The sequence below is a fragment of the Melozone crissalis genome, unplaced genomic scaffold (genome assembly GCF_028551555.1).
Source record: "Melozone crissalis strain CALT ecotype California unplaced genomic scaffold, PUWL_Pcris_2 ptg000129l_1, whole genome shotgun sequence".
Lineage (NCBI taxonomy): Eukaryota > Metazoa > Chordata > Aves > Passeriformes > Passerellidae > Melozone > Melozone crissalis.
In genome coordinates, this window is record NW_026535903.1 from 1,268,877 (window position 1) to 1,293,380 (window position 24,504).

Here is a 24,504-nt window from a genome sequence, read left to right on the forward strand (position 1 = left end):
AGTCTTTGCTTAGAGTCTGCATGAGCATGGGGTACCAGCTGTGCTAGAGGAGAAAAACTAGTGGTCATGGATAGCTAAGATGTTAAACATCAGTGACGACTAATTCAGTTCCCTTTCCTAATTTCTGTTTCAGTTGCTGTTGTCCAGCTCTGGATTTTGAGTAAATCTCAGATTCTTACAGAATCTTGTTTTGCTGCTTTCCCAGCATTGGTGTTCATGGTGTGTTTACACAGCTTTAGAGTTTTCAGTGACACGTTCTGTGTTCATCAGTGGCCAAATGTCCCTATTTAGTATTATTTGCAAAGGACTTTTGGACAGTGTTTTCTCTAGAAATTATGGCCACTTTTAGGAGTGTAAAAGTCTTCTATACATACCCCTGTGGCCATAGGCCTAACTTTTCAAGCGATGCATAGGTGTTACTGAGTGTGAACTTTTCGTGGTGTAAAAATGATGTGTGGTCTTACTTAAGTAGCCTGGCAATGGAAATTTGTCTGTCACTAAGTCATCCTGTTATTTGTTAACTTCCTCATAGGAAGTTTCTCCATTTTCATGTAAGTTTCAGGTCTGTTGCTGCTGATCTCTTAATGTCTGTCAGCCAAGCACTGTTAGTGGTGTTGGTTATAGGCAGTTAATCTAGCTGAGAGAAACTGAGAGAAACTGACTGATCAGTGAACTTTGTGGTGTGAGAAGGCTTTGGAGTCTCTGCTTTAGTTCACTTTGTAATGTAGTTTTGGGGGTCCCTGATGTTAATACTTTTCTCTGTAAAACCTCCATGTTCTTAGCTTTGGCATTCATGCCCTTTTTCTGATTTGGGGGTAGAAGGACATTTGTGCTTGAAATAGTGTCTTTACTTTAAAAAATACCACAAACCAGTAGCATCTGCTTAAAATTTTCAGTGAAATGTTGTGGTGGAATGGAGGTTTCTTCCAGAGAAAAGTCTTTCTCTTGAAATGGTGCAGTGATGACTGTCTGACATTTGCATCCAGTTTGGGAGGTACTGAAGGAAAACAATGATTTTATTTTTTTTCCCCTGAAGTTATATTGCGAGAAAAGGCAAGAAGGACTGTTCGGAGAGGGGTTATAGCGTGGAACTGTTACATTAGATCAGAAAAGAGAAGACCTAAAAGAAGTATAAGCTGTTACTATTTAGTTGCAGTTCAACAGCACAATATACAGAAGTGAGGCTGCCCTGGGAGTGCTGGTTGCTCTGTCATGAAGGTGAGAAGATGCAGCAAATGTGCATGTAAAGAGTGGAGCCTAAAGAATCCCTGCCCCACAAACTTGAGCAGATTTTACTTGGGAGAATTTCACAGTGTAAGAAAAGACTTTGTACAGAACAACTGACTAAAAAGAATTCCCTCCCACAGGGAGTATGTGTTAAAAAATAGGGAATTCCGTAACAGCCAGATGAGTGTGACTGGGATGTAGTGGCAGTTCAGATGCAGACTCAGTCATGCCAGCTGGCTGCAGTAATATTGAGATGAATTTCATTCTGTGTCTTTTATTACTGTATGTTCTATTAAGATTATGTGTGTGGAAGTAGGTGTGCTTTCCTTTAGTGACAGCAGTTACCCTAGAGACAGAATACAGGTTTTGATAAATCATGAGTTTGGTCAGCAAATCTGATGTTTTAAAAATAGAAAGCTTTTGGATTTGCCTGTGCTTGTGGAAAATACTGTTTCCTGTAAGACAGTTCTTTAGTGAAAAATGGAACAAATTCCCTTTGTGATAGTGGGTGATGCAGGAGCACCATCAGTACAGCTCTGGTGTTAAAGCTGTCAGCCTCTTTTTTAAATGTTTGTAAACTTAGACGATAATTTGCACTGGTTGTTGGAATACTAAGTAGCACCTGGGGTTTTCGAAGAGACTTTTCTAATGGAGTGAACAGGACTTTCGTGACATGTTTGTCTTTGAACTGTTGCCCAAAAACTGATGCAACTGGTAGTCTGAATTTCTGGCCTGGATTCTTACAGAATGGTGATGTCAGCTGTCATCGCTCTGCTGTAGCTGAGAATAATCTAAAGCTTGTCTCCCATGTAGGAGAAACCGGGAGATTGTGTTAGTGGTGGGATGAAATGACACTGTACTGTCAGCTCATTATTGATGATGCCACTGTTTCCTTTATGCAGAAAAATTCCTGTCTCCAGCAGATGAGCATTTGTAGTCCTGTGAGGACTGGTGGGAGCCAAGACAGATGACAAATGTATTCCTCCATGGAAATCACAGCGAATTACTGGAACTTTCCCACCTCTTTGTAGCTCCTGCCCTCATGCTTGCACACACACCTTGCACTTGGTGAGAGGCTGCACTGAGAGTATTAGTAATGACACATGAAAACACAGAATGAAGGAAAGTGGCTTTGGCTATCTTGGCCTAATGTCCTTCTCAGGCTTTGGAATAAGGCCAGTTTTTGTGGACTTCTGCAAACTAAAGTTGACTGGAGAAACCAGGCTGTATCTAGTGGCTGCAGGACTTTGTGTGATTTTTCTTTAGACAAATGAGCTAATTGGGAAAACTTGAGAGTTAGACATTCTGGAAAAGGCTGAATATTCTCTAAAAGGTTAAGATAACACCTAAAGTGCTCTGCAGAATATTATCTAGAGAATAGATACCTGTCTATCTCTTGGTTAGCTGCTAAACTTTTCCCTTGGGACGGTCAGGAGTTTGAAGTTCTTCAGGACTGACCTCAGCATGTGTTCACTTTAGAAATGTCTTGGTGGTTTTTGGTGGTTTTTTTTTGTTGTTGTTTTGTTTTGTTTTGTTTGTTTGTTTGTTTGGTTTTTTTTTTGTGGGGGAGCAGTAGGGAAGCAATTCTCTAAAGACTGTGAGGTGCCTTATAATGTACATGGATGTTCACATTCCAGGTTGGAAAAGATCTGTTAAAATCTGTAGCTAGCCTTTTTCTGCAGGTGTTCAAGAACTCGATAATTTAATGACCAGAATTATTGTTGAGATTTTTTTGTTACTTCACTCTTAAATTGTATGTCAAAATGTCGTGGTTAGGAAGCATTAGTGAGTTGCAAGTTACAAACGTCATTCCTTCAGACTGCTAATGGTTGTTTAGGTCTTCAGTAAAGCAGGGATGGATGGGAATGTGTTAATTGTTTCTGTGTGTGGATATGCAAGTGAACAGTTTTGTCCCATGGAAGTTGTTCTGCAAAATGACGCTGGAGTAGACCAGCTCTGTGCTGGTGTTTTAGATGGTGCAGCTGCATCAGGCATGTCTGGGTTCTTGGAATTTGTTTTATGCAGCTGTGAAGACCCTTACTGTAAAGTTTCACCTGGTATAAAGCAAAACACCTCTGTTGCTCATGATGGCACATTATTTGGGATGTTTGCATTGGCATTTTTCTGAATATGTTGCAGTTCAAGATAGGGCAGGGGAGAGGGGCCAATGAAAGCTGGTTAGTATTCCAGGATGGCCTCCCCCACACTCAGGAGCCATTCATCCCAACGAACAGGAATTCAGGCCAGAATGCCTGCATTGATGAACAAGAAACACCAAAATATTTTAAAAAGTTGTGAAGAAAAATAAGTTTTCATTCAATTTTCAGATGAATTAATTGTGGTGTTCTTATAGGTTCGGATAGCATTACAACTAGATGATGGCTCCCGCTTGCAAGACACCTTCCTCTGTCAACAGACCTTGTGGGAACTTCTCAACCATTTTGCAAAGATCAGGTGAGCAATGCTGTGAGAAAATACTTGTTTTGATCTCTGCATGCCACTAATTACTTGTTACAGTGACCCAGCTAAATCCTTCAAATTTGTAGAATTTACATTTATTTGATTGTGATTTCTCCTATAACAGAGATGTTTGTATTTTCCTTGCTCTTTCATATTTGACAATCCATAGTTTTATTATTGTTTTTTAATCCAGGAGTACCTCTCCTGATTCAGGGCATAAACTGGTAACAAACTGCTGAAGCTGTGAAGATACTGGGATATGTTGCACCACCTTCCTTTTATACAAATCTGTTTGAAGTCAGATTGCTGCTAGAGATGTGTGTCAAGCCTGGATGATCTCCATCCCCACTATTTCTGTGCTGCAGCTCCCTGTAGTGCAGGGGATTCTTTCACATGGGTTGCTGTTGCTTTTGAGACTTGCTGTTGTGCAAGTTCTTCAAGGAAATCTGGAACTCTCAGCAGGTTAATGTGGAATCTTCAAAGGACTGATTAGATGCTGTTTAAATGGAAGAATTTCTGGTTCTGTATTTATTGAACATGTACATGGGTTAGAAATCTTGTTTTAGTCTAGTCTACATTGAGTGCTACCTCTTGTCTTTAGTTTTGATTTTAGAAGGCTGCATTGTTTTGAAATGGCAACCTAATAAACTTCTCGGAGAGAGGCACTTCTTTTCTATTTTTCATGGTTTGGAAGAGGAAGCCTTGAAGCTGTGATAGCCGTTCTGTTTTTAATCATGGACCATGTGTACAATGTGACATTTATTCATAAGTAAAGGAACAGTATTCATGTTAATGCTAGAGATAAAAGAACTATTTTTCTTTTAATTGAGGAAAGAGGTAGGAAAAAAACACAGGTATCATTTTCCTGAGGGTTTTAAGTCCCCTCTTGTCCCTTACTACATCCTCTGTGAGGAGAGGAGTGCCTGTTGCAGTTTGGGGACTGCTAGATTGGTGGAAGGTGGTAGTTACTGACAATGACAAATAACCTTTTGTGGCTTTGTCGCATATTAGTTGATTGTTTCTTTGGTTTAAATTTTGAGCTTTTCATATAATTTTGCTCTTTTGAAGTGGTTTTATTGGTTACAGGTCATTGTAATACTACTAGCTCATATACATGTTGCTCTTCTTAAGCTTCTAACTGCGGCAGTGTGCTAAGCATTCATAACTTCAGAACACAGCTGCTCTTTTCTGGCCTCTGGAAGCTGATTTCAGATGTTTGGATGGACTTTACAATCTTGATTAAGTTCAACAAGCAGCAAAGGTGCTGTGTGTGGTTTAGTCACAGAACAAGCTGAATCTACAGGCATCTGTATGGATTTAATGGGCTGAGTTACTGTTCAATGTGTTTTGATTCTGTTGACTAACTAGTCAGCTAGTTGTTGATGTTTGCTGAAATCCTTCCTTGGACTCTCCAACTGGAGACGTTTTCCTGGAATGCTTGGCCGCTCTAAGTGCGTGAGGGGAAGTATTCTAAATCCACTGGAATTTCCCCTGGGTTTCCAGCATCCATCTTGGCTAATTGGGTCTGAAGAAGGTCTGGAAGCTATTGTAGGGCTGCTCCTCCTCTCAGCGTGCGGCAGTCCTTGCACAAGATGTTTACAGGCCCTGTCAGATCACTACATGAAGGAATCTAATCTGCTTGCCGTTCCCCTTCTGAAGAGCAGCACATCAAAGAGAGGACAGTATGTTTGATGTGTGTGCTTGCCTCAGTGGGTGCATGTAATGGATTAGCAGCAGCTGGAGGAGGAGCCTGCTGCTTCCAAGAGTTAGACAAAAATAAGTCTCTGGGGATCTTTGTGTGGAGTCTGTGCTGCAGAGGCTGGTTGAAAGCACACTGTTGTCTGCCCTGTGAGCAAGAATCCTGCATTTCTATCTCCCACTCTTGCCTGCTTGCAACTTCAGCAGCTTTATGGGCTGTTCTCCATAGTGCAGTTGCAATTCAGACACTCAGAGACATCTTTGATAATCATTATAATTCTTCACTGCTTCACTGCTTCTTCTTCTACACTGGTCATTCATTTGGTTCAGATATTTTCCACACATTTTTAGAAAACTCTTCAAAGAATTTCCTGGATTGAAGTGGAAAGCGGTTTTTGGAAAAGTGAATGAAACTAGGTTCTTTCTATAAGTCAAACTGGCTTCCTCTCTATTAGTCTTTGGTGAAGACATGTTCCACTCCACCTAAGAGTTTTTTCTCTTAGATGGTTGTCATCCAGCTTTCCTGACAGACAGCAGCTTGAGGTTCAAGCTTGTGTTGCGTGGCCTGTTCTGTCTGCCTTTTCTGTGATTCTGTACTGTTTCTCTGTGTCTCATCAGTCCTTTATCTTTTGTGCACTGTTATTGAGGATTCCTCCAGGGATACAGCTAATCTTAATTGGAAGCAAATCCTATTGAAAATAAGGTGGGAATGAGTATCTTTCCTGGATTGTCTGGAGAAGTCTGAGTGCAGTAACCTGCTATGGTGTGCTAATGGTGATCTTTTGTTCCAATTCTCCAATTGAGACAAGATATTTTTTTTCTGCCTTTCATCATCAGGCATTGGCCTTGGGAATTTCCTCGGATATTGCTGCCAGAGGAGTGAGGGAGGTTGGAGCCTGGGTCTTATATCACAAGACAATGTTCTTTGTATGAGCAACTTAATCTCTTGATTCCTGCAGAGCATTGTATACTGTGTTTTGTTCCTGAAAGAGAATAACTAATTGCAGAATCACAAATGGAGGCAAACCTATTGTAGTGTTGGTTTGGTTGTTCACCTTGAAGTTAACTGTGTTTCATAATCTGAAACTTGAATATAGCATTTTAGATGCTGTGGTGTGTCTGTTGCTTTCTGCACAATGGAATTTGTTGTGGTGGTTGGGAGAAGTGTTCTGAAATAGTGGTCTTACAGTCTTGGTACTATGAACTCCCTGGAATATGTTGCAACTGGTCTGGAAGCAGTTCTCAGCTGCTGTCTTTCCTAAAATAGACCTGACCCTCAGGACTGGTTTTATAGTTTATTCTGTTTGGATTTACTCTACCTCTGGGTTTCATTGTGACTCGCCTTGTCCCATACCACTGTGCTGTTGCAAGCTTTTAACCATTTGATCAAATGGCATATAGACTGCTACAATTAAGCCTGACATCTCAGTTGTGGTTTTTGCTTAACAGATTTAGTCCTTCATATCCTTCAACTGGAAACCATTGATGTTCTCTGGCTCTTGAGAATTACTCAAAGATTGAGTATCATAATTTTCCAATGGCTCTCTCGATCCTGAGTGGCTTCTGGTTTCATTTATATGTCATTGTAGCTGAGTTTTAAGTCTCAGTTGAAATGTCCTTGATGAATTTTCATGGAATTTGATGGCTGTTTCCCTTAATTTTCCACTTCATAGGCTGGTTGACTCCCTCTCAGTTCAGTTTATTTTGTCACTTCGTGCTGGGCTGAGTTTGGTTATGCAGACTCCAGAGTTCTGCTGGGCAAGCAGGTTGTTAAAGTGCAAAAGGTGATTTCCCTGTTAACAGAAAATGCTACCTGTGTCCTGAGGTGGTCTTTCCCTGCTGGCTGGATATATTGCATGTCTGTTTGTGGAGTTCCAAGCTTTTCTAAGAGCAGCAGACAGACTGTGCAATGCACAGTCACTTCAGAACCACACTCTTCAGTGGCTGTGTGGATTTTGACTGTTACTTAAGGGATTCTTTTCCTACATAACTCCTCGACATAACTTTGTTTCTGGTAATATTGCGTCTCAAAATATAAGTGTTTAAATTATGTGATGCTGAAGGCACAATATTTTACGTGAATGCATTGAAGCAAGTTGTTTACTTAATGTCTAATAGTGGTCCTGTGAACTGTGTAGTGGTTATTGCTGGAGAAAAACGGAGGACAGTGTTTCCTGCTGATTTCACTTTGTACTGTTACTCTGTGCTGGTTTTGGAGGGGGTAGGCTGTTCTGCGGATGCTGCAGTGTTTTGCTCTTTCTTGCAGGGAGCTGATGGAACAGGATGGTGAATTGTCTCCAGTCTGTATTTACATGCGGGATGAGGTAAGGCAGCAAAGGCCTCTCAACTGTCTCATGTCCCTAAAACATAAGAAAACTTAGTTCTGCTTTCCAACCTGGAAAGTGTTTCTTTTGAACTTTCTTGAGAGGGGAAGTAAAAAAAAATGTTGGTCTTTTCAATGCATGACGTGTCTGTATGGAAAAAAGCTCTCTTGGAACGTAACCTTGTGCCGTTGAGACCTCTGAGCCCATAAAATGAGCTCAATGACCTATTTGTGTTTTTCTTTCCAGCTTCTTTTAAAGCTTGAGTCAAAACAGTGTTTTCATTTTAATAAATATTTGCTTTTCTCTGTTTTGATCTTTTGCTATTAATGTTTTGTTAAATATTTTGTATGTGGATATTATGGAATTCACTCTCCCTAGCTGTCCCCTTTACTTCCCACTGACCTCTGTGGACAGATCGTCTTTATTCTGGAATAGGTCATTACAGACAGATAGGAAGTGTATGTAAGGAAATCGTCTGTCTTGCAGCCCTGAGATGTTGCCTGTCATTTAACTCCTGACATAAAAGTAGCTTTGCTGTAGTTGGATCCCACTTGGATGTGTGTATGGGATGAAAATATATGTAGGTCACCTTCCATTGAGACAATTTAATAAGCTGCGAATTTGGTGAAACAGTACAAGTTCATACAGATGGATTTCAGGTCTGATTTTCAACTGCAGGAGTGTGTTTTCACCTGTTTCTTGTGTTGTGTGGTATTTCTTCAGATACAGGTTTCTTTCTGTAAAGAGCTTTACATGCTTTCCTGGGGAATCAGAGGCCGTAACTACTCTCCTTTGGTTTTGTTGTAGATATCAGGAAAAGATGCCCTGGAGAGGACAACACTGAAATCACTTGGCCTGATTGGAGGCAATGCAATTATCAGGTTGGGAGAAGCAAAGTTTGGCCTCTTTATTTTCCCTTTCCACTCTGATGGTGAATTTATTTTGTTTCAAGTACCAAAAGAAAGAAAAAGAAAGAAAAAGAAAAGTCACAAGAAAAGATGCCAAATTAAAACATTGCGGCATTCAGAAATTACTGCATTTGCCTGTTTATCTCAAACTGCTGCCCAGATGTGCTTTGCACAGCAGCAGATTCTGGCACTGACCGGTCATGTGCAGATTAAAAGAGCTTGTTTGTTTGTTTCTTTTTTTATTTTTTTTTTCTTCCTCCTTTGAGTGGAACAGACAATTCAAAGTTAAAAGTCTCTCAGAGAGGGTAATCAGCTGCCACTTCATTCTTTCCTGCTCTGGATCTCAGGCACTTAACTCCCAGCTGCTGCAGGCCCTGGTGGCTGTTGGGGGGTGAGTTTGGGACAGGGGCAACCTTTCTGTGATCTCCTGACCAGCTCTTTGTGGTATATACAGAGGGCAGGAGTGATTAGAAGGCTGTGCTTTCCAACTGCCTACTGATTTTCTCTAGAAGGCAGTTTTCTTGCAGAGCAGTGGGTCCCTGTTCTGTTATTCTGCACAACCCCCTGGCCCTCTACCCCACACTTCACAGTAATTGGAGCTTGTTCTCTGTAAGGACCTGGAAGAAGAAAGTTATTAAATCAGGGTCTATTTTAGTCAGATGTTGTCTTTGTGTCATGGAAACATTAAGAATAGAGAGGGCAGCAGTCCTAGGATTATGATTTTATTTTTATTCCTTTTGGTGTCTTCTTCAAGAGTTGTCATGAAGAAATGCAGTTCATCTGGTGAGGAGGGTGCCACAGTGCCTTGTAATGAGCCAACAGTGAGGCAAGGCTCCATGGAAGAAGCAATGGATGTGCCACTACCTCAAGAAAACACATTTCCAAAGGACTTGGAGCACAGGGATGTGGCTATATCTTTAAACAGCTGCACACACAAGCAAGACTTGATTGAAGATTCTCATGCTAGCTTGGAGGAGCTGCAGCATTCCCCAGAGCCTGAGCCTACCCCGTTTGGCCCTTTTTTTGGAGAGGGAGAGCATCTGGGGGACTCTCCTGTAGCTATACCATCTTCAAAGCTGCCAACAACTTTTTCGAGCCCTGGAGGTCCTTCTAAGCCAAAGAAGTCTAAGAACAGCCAAGAACTGCGAAAGGAGCAAGAACAGGTAAGGGAAAATGTATTTGCAGTTTGGGCAATGAGGGCTTTTATTATATCCTGCCTTGCCTGAGGCTGCACTCCCATGAAGAAAAAGATGTTTCCAGATTTAGGACTTTTTTCCTGTGTCACAGAATTAGGTGCCTTAATGACACACAGTTCTGTCTGAGTTCAGAAAGGAAGTAGGAAGGATTTGAGTTTAAGAATTTGCTATCCAGAGTTAGGCAATAGAGACAACACAGCTGCATTAAATCACAGTCCAGAAGATCCTGCACCTCAGTGCCACAGATTTCATGAACAAATGGCCACTTTGTTACCTGACCCTGTGACTTAATTTTCTTAGTATTGCAGATGAAGCAGAAACCTTCCATCCTTTTCCTTTTGTCCTTCTCCTTGCTTATAGAAGTAGTTTTTGTCTTAATCTAAAATATCTTGCCTCTGAAGTAGTCTGCCTGTCTCTAACTATCTCCCAGAGGGACAGATTGCACATCTCGCCATTGTTTGGTCTCTGAAATAAAACTGTGTTTGTTAAAACTGAAAAGTGCTTGAGCCCATGTTGAGATACCAGAACTGATGGCTGAAAAGTGCTGTGATGCCATCCCAGAGTCACCTGGGAATGACATTGAAGTGTGTTTTGTGCAGGCCAGCTGTATGGAATTGAATGCCTTCAGGAAGGTTGGGTATGTCTGGCAAGTAGCGTAGCATGAAGTACAGGAGCCATTTAATTAATAATTTACTCCTTGTTATTATGCACTGAGAGTTTCCCATTCTGAATTCTCAGTGAGCATCTCTTTTCTTGCTCCTTTGGCTCATCACTGGCCAGCTTTCATGTCACAGATCCCCTTTGTTATTTCTGACTCTTTGGTACCTCCTAGAGTTGGAGGTTTGAATCTCCTCTGGTCTGATCCAGCCAGGATTGAACAATAGAAAGCTATAAGTAGAAAGAAAGGATGCCTGGGGAGCTTCAAAGGGAGCTTAGTCCAGGAGGAATTTAGCAAGACTGTGGATGCTTTCACGTTGATGTAGAGACTCTACCTTAGTTGACTTCTCTGTGGTTGCAGCCTATTTTTGATGAGTTCTGAATTGTTGAGGAGCAGAAGCCAGACCGTGGAAGGACTCTGGAGCAGCTGTGAACTGCACAAGTAGCAGAAAGAGGCCATGCCAACCTGCAGCGGTGAATATTTGAGTGTATTAGAAGCGTGTTTGGGTCTGTCTAATCAGTATTATTTAACCTTTTGGAGGAGACCCTTAACACGGAGAATTAAACAGTAGGCTGGGTGATTTGTCCAGTCTCATGTGTTGCTTGCTTCAGTTGCACTCTTGTCTATGAGGGGTTTGTAAAGGAGGAGTTTGTGCTGTATCTGGGAAGAGAGAAGAAGTGCAAGGGTTTGTGGTGCTGCCCTTCAGCAGTCTTGTTGCCCACGCTTGTCTGTGCACTGGTGGGAGAGGCAGAGCTCCATCATTTCGCTGAGTGCACAGGCTGATGTGCAGCTGAGCTCTTGGGCATGGCTGAGTGCTGGTGGCTGAAGGACTCACACCAAGCGATGTCGTTCTCAGAGTCGCAGTCCAGTTCAAACCACTCTGGAGCCAGCCGCCTTCCACTCTGAGAGCAGCTTGGGAAACAGCTGCAGATTCTGTTGGGGGAGTTGTGTCCTTGTGTTAAACAGCATGTGATTTTGACGGCTGCTTTCAAGCCCTTTGATCTCTGGTACTTTTGCTGCTGATTGATTACATTTTGTTCCCTCCTCCACTCCTGCCATCTTCCACTCTCCTCCCAGCAGCAACAGCCAAGTAGGGCTAGCCACATGGCATCTGCTTTTTGTCCTTTTTCAGTCCTGAGGAAAAAAAACCCAAAACAAAACAAATTATTTTTAAACATCAAAGGTCCATTTTTGTAAAAGAATCTTCCCATTAATGCTTTGCCTGTGTGTGGTTTTTGAAGCTGAAGAGAGGCTGGATAAAATCTGTGCCGGCATCCCTTCGTTTCTTGGGCTAAAGATGGTTTACAGACAGCTGCAAGCTGACTTTGATGTCAGAATGTTAATTATTAGAAGGTAACTTTAAACCAGATTCAGCATGAGATTAGAGCTCCCAGAGGTGGTGGGGAGGAAGTGGGTCTCTGGGGAGAGCTTGCTGCTGTGGAAAGCACAATGACCCCTATTGCACTTAAATCATAAGAGTTTTCCTCAGCTTACCTGCTTCCCTGGGAGCAGGATGGTGACCCCAGAATGCATTCTTCCTGACACCTGGCTTTGTCACATAGGCTGCACTTATGTAGATGCTGCTGTGAACATACAGCTTCAGCCTCATGGGGAAAAGTGCCTGACATTTCAGCCTTGGTGGAAGAATAGACTTTGAAGAAGGAAGATGCCAAACCTTAGCACAGCATCTTTGGCTCCCGGAAGAAGTAGGACACCAAAATGCACAGCTTGCTTTCCTCCAGTTTACATAATGGAAAGTAGAACATCCGGCCATTTATTGTTACAGGAGATGGTTATTTTTTATCACAATTGCAGAAAACACTGCGTATGCAGTGGGCTGGGAAGTGGGTTAGTATTCCTGGAGTCTCTTTCATAATCATTGTGAGAAGTTAAGTTTTGGATTCTGTCCACACTTTAGGATTGTTGGAGCCCACAGCAAGAAAGAGGAGGGAACACTTAGGACTGGAATATATGTCTGCCTTGTGCCATCTTGGGTTCCCAATGCCTTGGCAGATGCCATTAACTGTCACCGTAATTTGGATGGGGGCTGGCTCTTTCCCTTTGGAATCCCACTGCTGTTGGGATTAACTAAAGTCCTTGTTAGAGCCAATACTAAATGGTAACTTTAGGATTTGCTAATGCAGAGTTTGGATACTTTGGAGTTCTCTCCATCGTATCCTTGCACCCTTCACAACACGCCATAGGATATACCTCCTCAGTCTTTTGGGTTTGGGCTTGTTCAGAAAACATCTATTTTCACTACATGTTTAGAATGAAATGAAACTCAAGCCTGCTTGAGGAGATGAAAATGCACTGGGTTCTTGGGGAGGCCTGATTAATTCTCCTCTGGCCTCTGACACAGATGTGCCCTCACTGGAGCATGGGTGGTTGGATCACGGTGCAACCTGCTTCCCAGCAGATGGTCCTGGGCACTTGGGGTCCTTCCTGCAGCACTGGCACCCCCACCCCACCCGGGCCTGGGGAAAGCTGCAGCCAGGCTCCTGTACCCGCTCGTTAGGGCTGACCCTGCTCAACTTTCTAAAAGTAGCCAAAGGTCCCACCCACACAACCTCCATCTTTTCATTTCTCAAATTACCCTTTAGTGCCCACAAGTAGAGTGAACATTGCCTTGTAATTTGTGTTGTGCTTTAGACAATTGAGAAGACTCCTGTTCCCAAGTGGCCAGTGCCTGGGGGAGGGGTGAGTGGATGGAGGGAGGACATCTGGGTGTTAATTAGGATTGGAAAGAGTGTATGAGAGAATGAGGGGAGAAGAAATGGTCTGTGGGTTCATTCACAGAGCCTGTGGCATTGTTAAGCTGGCAGCTGACTAGGAAGAAATGCTGGATTAACTACCAAAATTTTTGTTCCTGTGAGCCTCTTCAGCCATGAGCTGTGTCCTCCCTGCATCTCCTGTAGCCTTCAGTATGCTGTTCTCTGCAAGCTTTGTTCCTTTAAACAGTTTTGGAATTTAGAAAGTTTGACTTGTTTGAGATCCAGGAGATGTAGCTGCCTCTCGATTGCTTGACTCTGGTTGTGGTTTGTATTCACACAGGCACAGCTGCTGCTTTGGGCAAAAGAGAGAGTAGCCAGCACATAACCTTTCCTGGGGAGGGATCCATTAAAGTCCTGCTGCCTGCAGAGATGGCAAATGCTCTTGATCTCAGTGGTTGGGGCTCCAGTTTGGGTTTTTTAGGGGATTGTGGGTATTGGCTTGTTTGGTTTCGGTTGTTTCATAACTGCAACCACAGCTGTAGGCTAGGCCCAGTTGCACTGGAAGGTTTGCCATCATGACACCCAGCTCTGGGCTCTGGAGGCTGGGGGAGCAGGCAGGCAGGCAGGCAGGCTTTCTGTGCCCTGCTGGGCAGGTGAGAAGGAGTGCAGCTTGGAGTGCCTGCTCGCAGCTCTGCTGTGTAGGGCAGGTGGCCAGTAAATGCTTTAAGTACCTTTGTTGCAGCTGATGTCCAGGGAGAACTGCTCTCCTGCATCTGTGTGCTCTGGTTGCAGCAAAGGCTGATCTCTCACTTTGTAAGTGCAAACCAAGAGTTTTACTGTTTAAGGGATCTTTCTGCACATGAGAAACCAGGATAAAATTTCAAAAGGTGTGCAACGAAACCCTGCAGTGGTTTAGTTCAGAGAGCTGAACAGGTCAAAAGACAGTTTGTAAATACTGTCCTGTTACTCTTTTTCAGGAACCTTATAAGATAAGCAGAGCAATGCATTTAAAAGTAATTGGAGCTCATTTTTTTCTGTAGCTTGTAGAACGTGAGCCCCTTATATGTCACCTAGACCTACTGGAACAACTTTGTGAGGGCCCAGAAGAGCTTCCTGATGAATTTTTTGAAGTCACAGTGGATGATGTACAGAAACGTTTGGCACAGCTGCAGAATGAGAGGCAAGTTCCCTTTCTGCTGTGAGTGTGTCCTGTTGTTGAGCAGAGTGACAGTGATCAGCAGAACTTGTAAGAAACACCTTATCTTCTAAGTAACTGAATTAGCCTTTTATTAGACCTTATCAGAAAGACCAACTTAGCCACAAGCAAGACCTGAGAATGTTTGGAAGAGGCATACACACACACACACGCACTATTCAGGTAGCTTGCTTTCAAATATTCATGATTTTACTTCATCAGACTTCAGTTCAGTAAAAACTCAGATGAAGATAAACTGCCCTTCCTGTCACAGCACCATTTTGCTGTCTGCATGTTTCTTGAAGAAATTAATTTCATGAATGTATTTAGTTTCAAGTGGGTCAAAGCATTCCTTTAAACATTGCAATAACTCTCCAGGACTGTGAAGCAGTCTCTTTTATGCTATAGCCAAGTCCAAATTGAACTTTTTGCTTAGAGTTGATTTTTTTCCCACAGGCCACTGAGTACACAGAATATGGCCTGAAAATTGCTCTGCTGTTTGTGGGTCTGGAGTATTTAGTGGTACAAATGTAGAGTCATTTGGTTGAGGATTACTGGAATACAGGCCCCCCAAAAAGACCCAATTTCCAAATTTGCTGATGCTTTCCCCTTACAGCCAGGGATAAAAATAAGGGCAAGTTACACATCAGTTACTTGGATACAAAGAAAATGTACTGAAGCTGAGCATAGGATCTCTTGGGTCTTAGCTAGTTTCTTTGCTTATGGGAAAATATGTAATTATTTTCTTGCATTTATTGTTTCCTCTTAAATACAAGTAGACTTTGATTTTGTACCCACTACTTATTTTAATAGACGTCTACAATGCCAGTTCTTGAATGATCTGAAACTTTTCATTTTTTTCCTTGTTGCTAATTAATACTTATTAATTTTTTGTACTGGCATTGTTTTTCAAGTTCAGTAGCTCTTCTGCCCCTGTGGAGTAATAATGTCCAACCCTAGTCTCTGGTTTATTGGATTAATAAGTCCACCTCTTCTTGAGTAGTCTAAGCAGACTTTCCTGTCCTCTTAGAATCTTTTTTTGCATCTGCTGTCGTGAACTTGTACAATAAAAGTAATTTTATATAGTATTGTTGCTGATGCTCAGTAGTTTCAGGAGGTAGGGAAAATGCTGTGAGAGATGCATTGAACAGTTAATCAGTTCTCATCAGCCCTGCTTGGGTCTTGTGCTAGCTTAATAAAGTAAAAATACATTGTAAAATTACAGACAACTTGCCTTCTTCCCATGTCTGTAGGAAACGCCTGGAAGAAGCTCCACTGATGACAAAGTCCTTGAGGGAGTCCCAGAAGAAGGAGAAGTTGGAGCGTTACCCCAAGGTAGTATTTGTTCATTTTCCACTTCCTCTAGCTATCCCAGACTCGGGGATTGAGTACGTTGGGATTCAGTTGTGAGACTTTTCAAATTCCCATCCCTATTAACTGTTTCTGGGACTTGCATAACAGGAGTGCCATGTGAAAACAGCTGTACTGTAATATGGTAATATGTCACTGGTTGAGTGACAGGCAGTAGAGTTGCTTCTGTTCTGTTCCAGATGTCTCAAAACCTTTCTGTTTTGCACACATCAGTCTGTATCACTGAGTCTTCCTGCCTGCTCTCTGTAGACATTTTGTTAGAAACTCATTGAAAGTGAAATGATTCAATGTTACAGGTTGGGTTTATTTTACTCTCTAACTCTGATCCCTGTGCAGTTTCCTAGAGAGGTGCTTTCTGACCAAGCTGGAGGTGCAAAGGTCAGGGGTACGTCAGGAGGATTCCTACTGCTGTGGACGCATTGGGATGCCAGTGGGCTGTCTGCCCCTGTCCATGAGGGTCTGTCATTGTTGTTGGTGCATCATTTAGCACATCTCTGAGCAAGTGCTGCTGCATTTTACATCGCATATTGAGCTCTTGTGCCCCCTCTGAAAGGCAGAGAGCCATTGTTCCCTGAGGAGCTGCACAGCACTGTTAGCCAGGTTGCACTTCTGTCCCTGTAAATACCTCAGATCTCCCCATTAAAGAAAACCAACAAATAAACAACTTGCAGGTTCTAAGCCAAGGACAGGTGTTACAGAGCAGTGATGAACCACTGTCCTGATGGGCATTGTCTTTGCTTCAGGTGGTGGTGAGAGTTCGTTTTCCAGACCGCCACGTTCTGCAAGGCTGCTTCCATCCCACTGAGACTGGTAAGACCAACCAATCACACAATGAGAGTGTGTCTGAACAGGTCAAACTGTTGCCTGGCAAAGTAAAGCTGCTCTGAAGAAGCAGCAGAAGGTAGTTACACTGTCATTGTAGGGCCCTGAATGGACTAAGAAGGAACTTTGGGCTAGTTAAGTTAGCTAAGGGCTACTTGGTGGAGATGGCAAAATACTTGTCCTTGTGTAGACAGGAAGCTGTCCCACTTGCTATCCCCTTGTTTGTGTCTAAATGATGTGTTACTGGGATGCATTTGGAGACTTCCTCTGACTTAGCGTGTAAAACGTCTTTCACCCCCTTCCCCAAGCCAAAATCTATCCCAAAAAGCAGGAAGGAGTTAAAAAAATGAGCTTCAACTCTACTAAGAGAGGATGTACCTTTATGGTTCTGTCAGTTCACAAAAGGCAATCAGACCATGCGCCAAGTAGCTCTTACTGTCATTACTGGAGATCCTCTTATTCTCAGCTGTCAGCCATGGTTACCTGCACAAAGTTTCTTGAGAATTTTGTAGGTATCCTTAGATTTTTCCAAGGGACCAGCACATCAAAGTGATTTGTTTGTTTTTTCTACAAGAAATCTGTGAGAGCAGTTGTGTACTTTGGAGTATAAGGCAATCTCCATACCTTCTAGAAGACATTTCTGCTGTTACAAGTTAGTCTTCTTGCCCAACATTTGAAGAACCAAATGTAATTTAGCAAACCTTTCTCTCCTTTTTCCACAGTTGGCATTTTGAGAGACTTTGTAAGAAGCCACCTTGCCAATGCAGAGTTACCATTTTACTTATGTGAGTGCTGTTGGTAATATTTGGCCTTACTTTATAAAGCCTGTTTCTAGCTGTGGGATGTTGATGCCTGAGGGATGACCTGGAAGGGAATGCCTTCCCTAAAACACAGCTTTACAGTGCAAAGAAGGTGTAACCCGCTCCCTTAGCCATGTTATGCTTCTGCCTGAGAAGCAGCCTCTGTGGACATGTGAATGTGTCACTCCTTCAGAGAGCAGGGATGCGTCCCATACCTATGTCTGATGTTCTGTTTGCTAGGTGTTTTATAACTTGTTTTTTAACTTCAGTTGTTGCACCTCCCAGAATCATCCTGAACGATGAAAGTCTGACCCTGTTTGAGGTAAGGACTCACACATGGGCTCTGATTCTCTCTGTTTTGTGCTCCCCTTACCCCTGCCTCAGGCTTTATTTACTTTTAGAAGAAGCTGGGTAATGCTGTAGGCTTCTGCTCAGCCAAGGCTAGTGGAACCAGGTGTTTTGGAGCACAAGCTCTTCACCAGAAGAGGTCCACCTTGTGCAGCAATAGGCAGAGGCACGCTGGGCAGGGCTGGGGATTCCCGTTGTTTGGTACACACTGCAGTTAACCTGGAATGTTATTGTGAGAGCTGAGCTGTGCTCAGTGTGCTTTATCTGTAGCTGGACTAGGATAGTAAGAGATGAGACTCAGTGTGGACAGGGAACTGTTTTCAATTGCTGCAGTGGGAGCTAGTGGCCATATCAGACAAAAATCTGACTTCTTTGAAATCACTATGTGAGAGTCAATGTGCACTGAAGGATACACATTCTCTTTTGTAATTTTTCTCTGAAAACACTGAAATACAGGTTTTCAAATACAGATTCCTGGAGATTTTTCGCAAGTGTCCAATAAGGTGGTCTTGATGTCCCTAGCCAGAGACTATTGACTGTGTAGATCACACATCTACATTAGTAGATGTGACTTTGCCCTAAACTCACAATATTTAAAATGTTCTGTCATTCAGAACTGCATGGACCATTCCAGACTGGTGCACCAGAGATTCTTCAGAGTAAGGGCTCATGCAGCAGCAGTGAGAATTCTTGTTTGATGCCCCTGAGGGACCAGAAAGGCTGGGGTGGGGAGAGGAATAGAGAAAGGGACTTTTCAGGCAGCATGGTGAATTAGATAGTGATTAGCATGCCTTGGAAGTTGTTTGTCATGGAGTTTTCCAAGTTCCACAACTTGTGACCAGGCCATGTGGAAGAAATACACATGCAGATGCTTTTAGATTATTGAATATTCAGACCTGGATCTGCCTCCTGTTGATCTTCTGATGCTGGTTCTGGTTTCCCTTGTTCACCTTGGTCTGTTTTCTAAAATCTTCTAAATCCTTTGCTCACCTCTGTTTACTCCTTGCCTGCCTCCCCCATCCTGCAGTTCTGTTCTTCTATTTTCTCTTTCTCAGTGCACATCTCATGTTTCTCTGGATGTCTCCTGAAACATGACTTTTTCAGTAAAGCACCACAGGAATAATTGCATCTCGTTGTCTTTGAAATAAGAAACCTTTTGGTAGGGATTTTGTTTAATTTGCTGTGTTAAAGCCTTTGTTCTGTACCTGGCACCATTACTGGTGCTTGTTATCCGTGTGGCAATTTCCCGGTTTCCTAGCTGTGACATTTACTGTGAAATTCATTCTTCATGGCAGCTCCCTGACACATGAACACATGTTAAATTAGTGTTCTTTGAAGACTTGGAGGTGCCTTACAGCCCAGTCTTAGAGACTTCATTAGAAATCACAGCTTTGTGAGGAACCAGATCGATTTTAGTGTCAGACATCTCCAGTCTGCAGTGGCTTTCCGTGGATTGCAGTGCTTGCTGTGGCACATGGCAAAGGTGCAAAAGCCTTGGCTTAGATACAGAACTGGGACTGCTCAGGATGCTGTGCTCAAAAGTGGAAAATTCTTTGCAAATGGACTGTTTTAAGGAAAATATTTTTTCTCATTTCTCATATCTTCTCTGTCACCATGAAAGAGGAGTAACATCCAACTAAGATAAAGGGTCAAATCTAAACCTAATTAAAGATATGTTTTTATTCATGCCACATGTAATCACACCATAGTCAAATTAGACTGGTGGTTATGTTGAGAATTTGGGTGTAATTAAAGTAAAATGGAGTTTTTAAGCACAATCTTAACTATACAGAATCTGTACAATTACTTGCCAAATGTGGAAAGCAAGTAAAATCTCATCCTTAGAATATTTTTTAGGGATTGTAACATGACATTACAAAGAGATTACTATCGCATTAGTTAACAGTTGTATGACTTTGCATTTTTGGCTTACCCAGCTAGCTCTACATAGATAAATGTGACGATGTGCAGGGAAAGTAATTTGAGGCAGCTCAGTGAGCTCTTGCATTGATCATTATGGCTTTGCAGCAAAGGTGGTGAAATCATCAGCTCACTACTGAATAGCAGTCAAATAAAAAACAACCTCCTTCCAAAAGCGAAGTATTCGGAACAAAATAGAGAACATCGCTGTGTAGGGACCAGGGTTTGTCTGAATAACATCCAGATCTGGTCTCACATCTTCAGAAGGAACTGGTGAAGGTGCAGAGAAGGGGAGTGAGGTTCATCAGAGATCTGCAATGTCTCCCGTCCAAAGAAAGACTGAATAGGTCAGGACTTGCCAGTCTGTAAAAGCTGTGACTGGAAAGGGAATTATGCGCCAAGGAGAAGCTGGAATGCATTGAGTTCTTGAGTGTGAGTGAATGGCATTGAGTGAGGCAAGCAGGAGCTAGAATAGATGGAAGAAGGTGGTTGTTTGTGTGTCAGAAAACTGAGGCGCAGACTTCCTTGTCACGGGGTGCCATATACTGAAAGGATGTACTGATTTGAGAGAAATTTGGACAAGTTCAAGGAAGATATTTAGTGAGTGTATCTTAATATATAGAAGCCTTTTCTGGAAGCTTCTGAACTGAAAACCATTGCTAGCTAATCACTTGTAAGCAAGGATACTCTTTTTTGTTGGTCTGGTTTTTGTTCACTGTTAGGGTACTGGCTGGATTGAATGGACTTCTGCTCTGCCTATAGTTCTTCTGTCCTTGGGAGAGCTGTGTTTAATGCCAGTGGCTGTGTAGCGTGTGTCCCTTGCTGGGGGCCCTTCAACCCTTTCAGGTCACGGTCTGTTATGGCAGGAATGATTCTGTGTGTTTGTAAACATTTTACTTGGATGAAGCATCAAACATGAAAGAAACAATTCCTGACGAGAACTTTTCATGCTTTTCTGGTTACCCAAACTGCTGTCAAAGACCACAGAACTCTGACCTGTGACGATGGTGCCTTATCCCTGTTTGGCCCGGCTGATTGTGGGAGAAGTTTTGCTGCTGTTGACCAATGTAAATTCTTATTCCTCTTTAACGTTCATCATGTTAGTGCAGGCCCCATGCCATAATTTTCCTTCTTGGTAAGTTTTCCCTTCTGCTGGGGTCTGGGTGCCTGGGAGAAAAGGGGCTGAAGGGCCTTTCTGCTCTGGACAGAGACAGATGTGAGAATCACTCCAGCTGTTGTGTCCATGCCTGCTGTGTCGTTGTTGGATGCCGTGTTTGGAGGTGTCTGTTCCCAATGAGGCTGCACTGCCTGAGCCTCGGGGCTCTCAGCAGAAATAAGAATGAAAGAGGTAATCTTTGTGGTGCTGGGGTAGGAGGGGCAGCACTGGGGGTGGGACCTGCGCACTGCTTCTCACATGAGGCTGTGGCCTTCCAAATGGAGAAGTCTTCAGTCTGGGAGGAGGTTTGTGTGGGCCAAGGGTTCCCACTGGCTGCAAACTGAGTGTTACAGGGCAGGCTGCAGTGCCTGACTGTGGCCTGGATGGGGCTAGGCTCTGTGCTGGGGGATTTGTAGAGACCTTTCCCTTTTCATTCTTCTTGTGGTCCATGGAAGGGAAACATCTTGAACTTTAGTCAGAGCTCCCCTTCTGTTCCCTGATCTGGGAGAAGGCAGGTGAAAGGACAAAGCTGCTCTGTAAAGACAGGAGATGGTTAAGGTACTTTGTAAAATAATGTGGTTTTGGGGCTGGGGATAGAGGAGCTTTTGCTCTGAGGTGACCTGGCAGTACACAGCACCCCTGTAGTGAGAAAGCTTGTTCTGAAATAACAGAGTTGTGGTGCATAGGATGTGACTGTGAATGAAGTGCTGTGGAGTGTGCAGCTCTTCCAGACATCGTAGGAAAAAGAGAGCCTGGGTAAAGTAACAATACAACTAATTGATCAAGTTTTTTGATGTATCTTTGTTGGGTTTGGAGGATATGTGAAAGGTTCGGGAAGAAATTTGTCTTTAGTGGTAATACATCTCTGTAAGGGTTCAGGTTGTATCATACAACTGCCAAAATTCACCACTTTTGCCCCAAATGCTGCATGTCACTCATGGTAGCTGTGGCCTCTTGGGATGCTTGGCACTTGATGTGCTCCCCTTGCAGAGAAGCCTGCACATAACCTGACTCTTGATTTTTCCAAAGCAGGTACTACCATAGTGTATCCAGCCATTCTGGATTTTTTTCCAACATTTAATTTTCATGTTATCCCAGGTCCTAAGTTAGCATTAGGTTATCCTCCACTCTAAAGATGGTGTTGGTTTAGTTGGCAAGGAAAAATGGATGATGTCTGAGGCAGTAATGTGGGCACATTTGCGCATTCAGATATTTATAAATTACTGAAATTTGTGCTGAAGCCAAATAGCAGAAGTGACTGCAGATGGTGGAATACCATATTGCCAATACTTCTGCTCTTTCCACCCTCTCCCTCCATTCAAGCTGACAAGTTTGGCACCACATTCATTACATTCGACCACTTACAATGAAGGGAGAACCTTTACGCTGCTAGCAGAACCAGGAAAAGAAGACCATTGTTGTTGACTTGTTTGCCAAGATACTTGGAATGAAAGAACTGTCTGAAGTGAATGCTCCCAAAATCTGTGTGTATTTACAGTATAGTGAGCACACAAATTGGCAGCAATGTGGAGTTTTTGGAACCCATAAAGACTTCAAGGCATTGCTTTGATTTTTTGTTGTTGCTGTTTTTGCTGGCGGCCTTCTCCTCATGTCCCTTGAAGTGCTTTATAATGTTCTGCTCTCCAGAGCTGATCAACCACAGGCTTCCCTGTTGTAGCACTTGGCTTTGAGTTCCTTGTAGCTCCAGTGGCTTGTTTGTGTTTTTTCTAGGCTGTCTGAGCTTTTCAGAGTTGCTTCTTAGCTTCTTTCTCCTCCCAGAAACAGGCAGTTTTGTAGTGCATTTCTGGAGTGGATTAGTGGAAAAAAAATCATTGATTGCTGTGTTAATACTAGGAAAGATTTAGCAGAAAGTAGGAGTACCAGTCACTGGAAAAGTCGAGGCAGCAGAGAGGGCAGGAGTCCATCCTCTGTCTACAGAGGAGCTACAGGACTCCACAGGCTTCCACATAAATACTTAGGTCTTCTAGTCAGATCTTAGAGTGTGCTGAGTGTTTCCTCTGTCACATACCATGAGGCAGAAATCCAGATGAGCTGTTTGTTCTTTTCTTTGTCTCTGGTTCTCTTTCCATATCCCATTTATTAATGCCAGTTTGGGCAGTGTGTCTGGCGGTCTTGTTCGGTGAACCTGACTGCGACTCAGGCCGGATGAAACCTTCTCCCTTGGCAAGAGTCTGAATGCAATTTCAGAAAAAATTACTTCATCAGAGTCAGTTCATCAGAGGCATTTCCTGTGGCAGGCCTTGTGGTTATTGCGCTCACTGGCAAAGAAAATTGCAATTAATACTGAAATTCATCCAGCACAGAGGATGGCATTCACCTAAAAGTCTTAGTCTTCTCCATCCAGGATTTTATCATCTGACTGCATTCGGTAGCAATCTCACCTTCCCTTTGTGGTGAGGTCTGTTACATATGCTTGCCTCATGATGCTGGCTTCCAGGACGGCTGGGTTCTTTGGTCCAAGAGAGGCTTCTTGCACAGCTGAATTTGGAGTGGAAGTCCTGCCCAGAATGTTCACTGCTACTGCCAGTTTTGAAGGCCAGATCTTTCTGATCTCAGCTATCAAGGTCTCAATGAATGTTCTTTGTACTTGGATGTCTTCGTAAGTAGCCTTCTCAAAACAATGGTTTTAAATCTTATCTTTGTCTTACGAATTTTAAAGGTCCCTTGCCCTAGCTGGATCAGATCTCCTCCATGTTGGCCACAGAATATCCATCTCTTCTGTCAGTTGAAGCCCACATTGGGCAGCTTTGTTCTCAGGTTATAAACTTGAACCTCTTGATCTGCCTCTTTCACCATGACTGTGGTGTTTATTTCTGTCTCAGCAATGCTGTGCAGTCTTGCTGGAGAAACTTTTGATCCACCGGCCTTCCAGTTGACTTTTCCAAGAGCTAGTTTATGTGTTTGGGGTGTGTATACTATGCAGTATTTCCTGTTGGTAGCTTGGGTTTCTCCTTCCATGTGCGTGTTCCTTTGAAGTGCTTATGTTCTTATTCATCTTCCTAACATCAGTCTAGCAGCAGACCTGTGGCACTCTGATCTTCTCGGATTGTGTAACGGAAAGAATGCTGCTCCTTCTGGCAGCTGCAAGCTCCCTTCAGCAGCAGCCTCTGCCTGGCTGACAGCATTGCTGCCAGGGAAGAGAACAGCTTCCCGAGAATAATGTGCATCATCTGCAATGCTCTGTTCTAGGATTTTTTGCATATGTATGTCTGAGAAACAGGAAGTATTGAGGTGTTATTTGAGGAGGGTTCTGCCTGAAATATTTTCTTTGTTCTAGAGAACAAGTTACTAAAGCATGCAGTAAAACAAAGCAGAAATGTGTCTCTGCTGTATCACAGCTGGATTCACCAGGGACTGTTGTTCTGAAGTGGATATTTTAGTCATGGAATGTGAGATGCAGCAGCCCCAGTGCCACTCCACAGCCCAAACCACGCTCGCCGCCGCAGTGTCCGAGTAGCCGTTCGCTATCTCTGGGTGAAACTGGAGTTACTCAGCTGTACTTTCAGACTAAATGGGGCTTGATGAGGTCTTCTGATCTCTGAAATAGAAAGTGTTCATTTAAACTTCTGCAACTGTAACCAAGCAGATGGATCAATCTGTGTTACATCTTTTTAAAATCTGAGAAGATTTGGAAAAGTAAGTATCATTTAGAATGATACTTATTAAATGAGAAGGGTAATAAGCAG

At 43.0% G+C, this 24,504-nt stretch overlaps 1 protein-coding gene across 2 annotated transcripts in view; it reads left to right on the forward strand.

Annotated features, from left to right (window-relative positions):
* The window catches only part of ASPSCR1 (ASPSCR1 tether for SLC2A4, UBX domain containing), a 38,210-nt gene that overhangs the window by 7,597 nt on the left and 6,109 nt on the right, over positions 1-24,504 (forward strand). For both annotated transcript variants that reach the window (XM_054293095.1, XM_054293094.1), the window contains exons 4-12: positions 3,581-3,681; positions 7,652-7,709; positions 8,517-8,590; positions 9,372-9,780; positions 14,226-14,365; positions 15,634-15,715; positions 16,495-16,561; positions 17,296-17,358; positions 17,643-17,695. In XM_054293095.1, the coding sequence (XP_054149070.1) occupies positions 3,581-3,681; positions 7,652-7,709; positions 8,517-8,590; positions 9,372-9,780; positions 14,226-14,365; positions 15,634-15,715; positions 16,495-16,561; positions 17,296-17,358; positions 17,643-17,695 (1,047 nt within the window). The remainder of the gene's footprint in view (positions 1-3,580; positions 3,682-7,651; positions 7,710-8,516; positions 8,591-9,371; positions 9,781-14,225; positions 14,366-15,633; positions 15,716-16,494; positions 16,562-17,295; positions 17,359-17,642; positions 17,696-24,504) is intronic.